A 6,219-nucleotide genomic window follows, 5' to 3' on the forward strand; every position below is an offset into this window, starting at 1 on the left:
TTTACTTTTAGTATTAATTTTTAATTTATTCATGATATAACTTCAGCATGAAAAGATTCTAATCTTACAATTTTTCATTTTACTAATACAATATTGTTTATTACTAACCTTAGTCGACAGGAAGCAATTATTCATTCAATTTAGTCTTATTAAAATTAAAATCGATATATTTTGTACAATGATATACAATCAAATGTTTAAAAAATATAATTATTTCTCATTTGAATAACTTAAAAATTATTCTAGAAATTATATATTATATATAAATATTTAATATACAAAATTTACATAGTTTTAAAGAAAATACCATGTGACATGTTTTTCTTTTTACATACAGCTCAAAATTCACATATTTGTATGACCACATTCATATAATATTCACATATTATGTATACATATTAATTAAGTAAGAGATAATTTATTCATAGCAGAAATTATTTCTACGATATTTTATTAAGTGTATCACTTCTTCCATTTTCTTTCCATGCAATGGATACATACAAGGAACAACTATGAAATAATGAACAATTTATGAAGATAAATATTTCCTACCATATAATTGCGCCTTTTTCTCAAAGCCAATGGATTTAATAGGCGTATTTAATTTATAGAATGGATTCATTGAGTACTAAAAAAGAGATTAAAAATTTTATTATTATATAATATGAATAAAATATCAAATACTATAATATATGCATCTTACCTTTATGTACATTTCATACATTTCATTGAAGAAATTTTTTATACCGTCTTCATTTTTACTGTCATGTACCATGACAAATCGAATGTGAGTTGCAGTAACAAATGCACTCACAAACCATTGGTTAAATTTGTCTACAACTTTCAAATGCATATTTGTTGTTTTCCAAGTATGTTCATCTACAAGATCTAGGGCAGCATGTGCAATAAATTGGTTTAAATGAGTATAATCTTCTTTCTGTTAAAAATTCAATGATGTAAATATAATATTGTTTTTAAATTATAAGTATATTTTCATACTGTTGTATACAATCAGCAAATAATTGTATCATACTACTTAAATATAACCTATAAAAATGATGAACCTTTGCATCTTTCCCAGAATTGTTGAATTCAATTTCAAATAGAGGATTGTCAGTATGCCCGACGATTGCGAAATAATAGTTAGCTGTCATCTTGTTGATTGACTTGGTGTATTTCAATTAAGATTTTATTTCCATACATTAACACTTTTATACCAAATGTCACATGTATATGTAGGTATATATGTCGTATATGATGTACTAGTGATTACATAGGAAAAACTGTTCCGATTTTAATAGTAAACTTGGAAATAGTATTATATATACATAAATTTCATTATAGTACGAAAACTAAATTCGTATTTACCAATGATTATTTTTCAGTAACAAATATATTTAATGTAATATCTGTAGCATATTATATTTTAATTATAAATTATATACTATACAACAATTGACTCAGGGGAAGTGAACACAACTGACCACGTGATATATGTACTCTAGCTATTGAGTTTTCCGTTGCTATCAGCTGATACCAGAGAGGAGTTTTCTCTCTGCTAATACTAATTTAATATACTAGATTATATAGTGTGTCTAATGAGACGAAATAGTGTCACACTTGAATTTCACTAGTCGGCAACCAGTAGATGCAGCTGCAACAATTAAATTTTGTTTATGTTTACTGTCTCGTCTCTTTGTATAGATTATACTAGAGAGGAAATTTCCTCTCTAAGTATACATACTAGTTAGAATTAGGCTGAATGCATACGAGCAACATGTTGTCGCACAATCCTGCTGCGATCACATGTCTTTCTTTGTTTTTCTATTGAGAACAATATTACAGTGAGATCATATTTGCGTGCATTTAAGCTTATGGTATTATAAAGATCAATATGTGAAAAACAGTATGTAAAGTTATTAGAGAAAATATGAATTTTAAATTAATCAATCTGGAAAACTAGATATGAATAAACAATTATCAGGAGATTATTCTATATGTGAAAATAAATAAAAAATATAGAATCAAATTTTTTCATAAGACGCTTTGTTTTCGAGAAAAGTAAATCTGAAAATTTATTATGCACTTATATCAGACCAATAATTACCTGTAAACACGTTTAAATTTTCTTGAAAACAAGGCTTGAAACAGAAAAATTTTATTTTACATTATTGACTTCTTTTTGCATATAGAATGATCTCCTGCTTATTATTTACTTACATCTGGTCTGAAATTATTCAAGTTTAAATATACTTAACAAATCTTTAAACTCGATTTTATCGGAAACGAAGCTTCATATGCAAAAACTTTATATTTTTAACTTATTTTTTCACGAGGAATCACCCCGTGCTCAGTTGTGCCGCTGTTGTTGGAACAGCCTGTATTTATAGTGATTTTAGAGTATCAAAAATTAATAAACAGGATATAATATCAGGTAAACTAATATACAGTAATTTTATTTATTTACTTATAAAGTAATTTAAGAAACTGTAGCCTAATCGCAATAAACAAATTTATATTAAATAAGAATTAAGTTATAGAAATGTTTAAAACTGTTAATTATCTTTCAATAATAATTTGCAAAATAATTTAGAGATTATGAACATTGTAACATTTTAGTAAAATTGCAAAACACTTTAGTCTAAAAATTCGTTTATACTAAACTTGTATTAAATTTAAGCAAAATAAATCATTATTAGAAAACAATATGTTAATATTACATTGATAGTTTTATATTTATTTTCCATATTATTTAAAGATAGTCCCATTATCTTTTAATCTAATCTTAGCCAACATTCAAATTTATCTTTATGATTGTATTGAGAGTGACAGTGGAAGTAATGGTAACCTCTCATTTAAGAGACTCCTTTGGCAACCCTAGTATGGGGAGTAGGGAATATTAAATATAGTGTTCAAGAAAGATGAATAATTGATGTTAGATAATAACAATGCAATTATTGTAAACATTTACAAAAACTCTCTAATAGTTGAATAGAATAACATAAGACAAAGTCCTTTTTATATTTGCAACTTAATATATTTAGAAAAAATATCATGTTGTAGATTCAGTATTTTATCTAAACACTTCACTTGATCTCTTTATTTATTTTATTTCTTTATTATTTATTATTATTTATATATTATTTATATATTATATATTATTTATTTATATATGATATTTATTTATTATTTTATTATTTTATTTGTCTCACTCTGAGGTTTTATATTAATCATGAGTTCTATCATGTTAAATAGCATTTAGGAAACTATTTAAGTATCTCTTTATGTAAGACCTAAAGTATACAAAATTAAAGATCAATTAGGTGTATATACTTAAGATAAGATAACATCTTATTTAAGTTACAAGATAAGATAAGGTTAAACGATTTTTGAAAAGATTTACCTAATTAGTGAGTTTATGATACTATATATTGAAGCAGAAATTATATACATTATGATACTGTCATTTTTGTTTTTCTGTATTTAATTTTATATATATGATAAAACTAGTCAACAGAAATTTTTGTATTAAGGTAATTTATGTTAATTTAACATAATATTAATTTATTCAAACATAACATATTTATTACTATGTATTATTTTCAGAAACAATGTAGATTGATATAAATACTAATGTAAGAAGATCAGAATTTTATTTAAGCAATTAAAGATTGCGATATAACATTGTTATATAAATAGGATATAGCAAATGATAGTGATCTATTTAAAGAATAAAAAATCATAAATATGGTCGGAGTAATTTTTGATTTTTACTCGTATGTATAGAAATTCTCAGGTGTGTTGATTACTATAATATTTGTGTGATAATATTAAAATTCTTTACAAAAATTTGCATTGTGTAATTTACTTTGTTTCATTTAATTAATTGATTTTAAACTGTTTCAATTATATAGGTAATTAATCCTTTAATAAATAAGAATTTATTATAAGTTAGAAAAATCTATTTTATGTTGCAGAAATATGACATAACTAAACATGTATAATGTGTGTTTGATGTGCTGACAAATGGAAATAAAATTATGTTGACTACAATACTTTAACTGAATGATAAAGTAGCTTAATTGTATTATACATGTATCATGGTTCGGCAAAGATTTCCAAATATTAATGGTAAACTGATATTAAAAATTTATGATATTAACTAATATTATTAATTTAGCTTCCATTATACAATATCATTTATGTAACAAAGTAACTCTCTCTGTAACTCTTTTTATTGTTTAAATATTATTTTATATGTAGGTGTTAGAAGTGGTAAGCATTTTGTATTAACTCTTGTTACGGGTATAATTTTTGGATTTATCTCAGCGTACCTTTTAATAACATCTACAAAAAATGTGCCATATATATTTAATTGGTTTTCTGGTGGTCTTATGCTTTCAAGAGATCCACACCATTATTCAGACTTGGAGTCAGAGGTAGTTGCTTTATATTTTGCTTTTTCTAATCTTTTCATATTTAGTTTTTGATCTTATTAATAAATACTATAGATTGGGCCAGAGATAGAGGTAAAATTTCATGGTAAAGATGAAGATTTTCATAAAGATGAAGACAAAGTTGCGCAAGAACTTGCGAAGAAAGTACGTGTTCTTTGTTGGATCATGACTGGTCCAAAAAATCACCAAAGTAAAGCACAGCATGTGAAAGCAACATGGGGCAAACGTTGCAATATTCTTTTGTTTATGAGCTCTGCTGAAGGTAAATTATACTTTTGTAATACAACAATAAAAACAAAAAGAAACGATTTTTAACATGATACTGTAATGTATTGTATATTATATTGTAATTTAATATGTTTCCAGATGCAAATTTACCCACAATTGTTTTACCAGTAAAAGAGGGGAGAGATAACTTGTGGGCAAAAACCAAAGAAGCTTTCAAATATGCTTATGAAAAGTACAAAGATGAAGTTGATTGGTTTATGAAAGCTGATGATGATACGTACGTAGTTTATTGAAATTACAAATCTTAAGTTAGACATTTAGTTCAAATTTTGAAATGATTTATGTAAGATCTGGTTGAAATTATATTAAAATCGCAAAAGATTTATAGTATGGATTTTTAAAGTAACGTTTTAAAGTTACACAATCGCATTTAGTTATGTATATTAATTTGTTGAATGAAAAATTAATTGAGATTAAAACCTTTTCAGATATGTGGTGGTTGAAAATTTACGATATATGCTGTCATCTTATGATCAAAATTCGCCATTATATTTTGGCTGTAGATTTAAACCGTTTGTGAAACAAGGATATATGAGCGGTGGTGCAGGATATGTACTTAGCAAGGAAGGTTTACGTAAGTTTGTAGAGGAGGCTTTGCCTGATCAAACAAAATGTCGATCAGATAATGGAGGTGCAGAAGATGTGGAAATGGGAAAGTGTTTGGAAAAAGTAAATGTCAAAGCAATGGACACTCGGGATCCACATGGTCGCGGAAGATTCTTCCCTTTTGTACCAGAGCATCATTTAATTCCTAACCACGTAGATAAGAATTTCTGGTACTGGAAATATATTTATTATGATACCAAAGATGGCCTCAATTGTTGTTCTGATAGCGCAATTTCGTTTCACTATGTATCGCCCAATATGATGTATGTTCTCGAGTACTTAATTTACCACTTAAGACCGTATGGTATTACACACGGTGTGGAAAAACTTACTACAGATCAATCAACCACCATATCGACTAAATACTAGTCTACATATTATTCCTAATTGAAATATGAAAAGAATAATTCTGTTCTTTATAAATTTCCAAACGAACATTATCAAACTAGAAAAAAATATTTTGGATCTTAATAAATCAGGAAAAACTGAGATTTTGCAACATAAAAATTTTTTCCCACAAATTAATGGTTATGATAAATATTCAAGATACATTTTTGTTCAATTATTTTAAATTTTGGAAATTCTAGGTATGACGCATTTAAATTTGTCATTAATTCAATCAAGTGATAATATTTTTCCCTTATTTTGTATGAGTATAACTAGTCTATTCGGGTCAACGAATTAGATGTTAATATATTCATTGAAAGATAAAATTTGTGATATATATATAAAATATTTCGTAATATATATAATGTTTATACATACCTATATGTAACGATGAGAAATTTATAATTTCATCGCAAGTGCAAGACAGGGTGTACTCTGTTCTACAAATAAATGTTACAAGCACATTAGAAATATTGTTAAT

The 6,219-nt window shown here is 25.8% G+C and overlaps 2 protein-coding genes across 4 annotated transcripts; one reads left to right on the forward strand and one right to left on the reverse strand.

Annotated features, from left to right (window-relative positions):
- Positions 1-484: 484 nt before the first annotated feature.
- Positions 485-1,458, reverse strand: LOC117212123 (probable trafficking protein particle complex subunit 2). The gene is made up of 3 exons (XM_033456645.1): positions 1,065-1,458; positions 704-937; positions 485-628 (listed from the first exon to the last, which is right to left on the reverse strand). Exons 1-3 carry the CDS (start codon positions 1,152-1,154, stop codon positions 530-532), a joined length of 423 nt encoding a protein of 140 aa, XP_033312536.1. The 5' UTR covers positions 1,155-1,458; the 3' UTR covers positions 485-529.
- Positions 1,459-2,221: 763 nt separating this feature from the next.
- LOC117212120 (glycoprotein-N-acetylgalactosamine 3-beta-galactosyltransferase 1) lies at positions 2,222-5,840 on the forward strand. Of its 3 annotated transcripts, none has more exons than XM_033456641.1 (7): positions 2,222-2,434; positions 3,607-3,796; positions 3,978-4,131; positions 4,264-4,439; positions 4,512-4,719; positions 4,824-4,962; positions 5,174-5,840. In XM_033456641.1, exons 3-7 carry the CDS (start codon positions 4,101-4,103, stop codon positions 5,718-5,720), a joined length of 1,101 nt encoding a protein of 366 aa, XP_033312532.1. In that variant the 5' UTR covers positions 2,222-2,434; positions 3,607-3,796; positions 3,978-4,100; the 3' UTR covers positions 5,721-5,840. The 3 variants fall into 3 exon arrangements, with proteins under 3 accessions (XP_033312532.1, XP_033312534.1, XP_033312533.1); XM_033456642.1 differs by lacking the exon at positions 2,222-2,434 and adding an exon at positions 3,498-3,533; XM_033456643.1 differs by lacking the exon at positions 3,607-3,796.
- Positions 5,841-6,219: the final 379 nt, after the last annotated feature.

Source organism: Bombus bifarius, unplaced genomic scaffold, assembly GCF_011952205.1.
Source record: "Bombus bifarius isolate JDL3187 unplaced genomic scaffold, Bbif_JDL3187 scf7180000008274, whole genome shotgun sequence".
In the NCBI taxonomy this organism is placed as follows: domain Eukaryota; kingdom Metazoa; phylum Arthropoda; class Insecta; order Hymenoptera; family Apidae; genus Bombus; species Bombus bifarius.

What these genes read in the sequence shown, in the direction of transcription:
- LOC117212120 (XM_033456641.1), top strand. Translation starts at nt 4,101, where the DNA reads ATGGTTCGGCAAAGATTTCCAAATATTAATG. An exon ending in AAGATTTCCAAATATTAATG is followed by an intron (nt 4,132 to 4,263) that starts GTAAACTGATAT and finishes TTTTATATGTAG; the next exon opens with GTGTTAGAAGTGGTAAGCAT. An exon ending in GTTTATGAGCTCTGCTGAAG is followed by an intron (nt 4,720 to 4,823) that starts GTAAATTATACT and finishes ATATGTTTCCAG; the next exon opens with ATGCAAATTTACCCACAATT.
- LOC117212123 (XM_033456645.1), bottom strand. Translation starts at nt 1,154, where the DNA reads ATGACAGCTAACTATTATTTCGCAATCGTCGGGCATACTGACAATCCT. An exon ending in ATTCTGGGAAAGATGCAAAG is followed by an intron (nt 938 to 1,064) that starts GTTCATCATTTT and finishes AATTTTTAACAG; the next exon opens with AAAGAAGATTATACTCATTT. An exon ending in TGTATGAAATGTACATAAAG is followed by an intron (nt 629 to 703) that starts GTAAGATGCATA and finishes TCTCTTTTTTAG; the next exon opens with TACTCAATGAATCCATTCTA.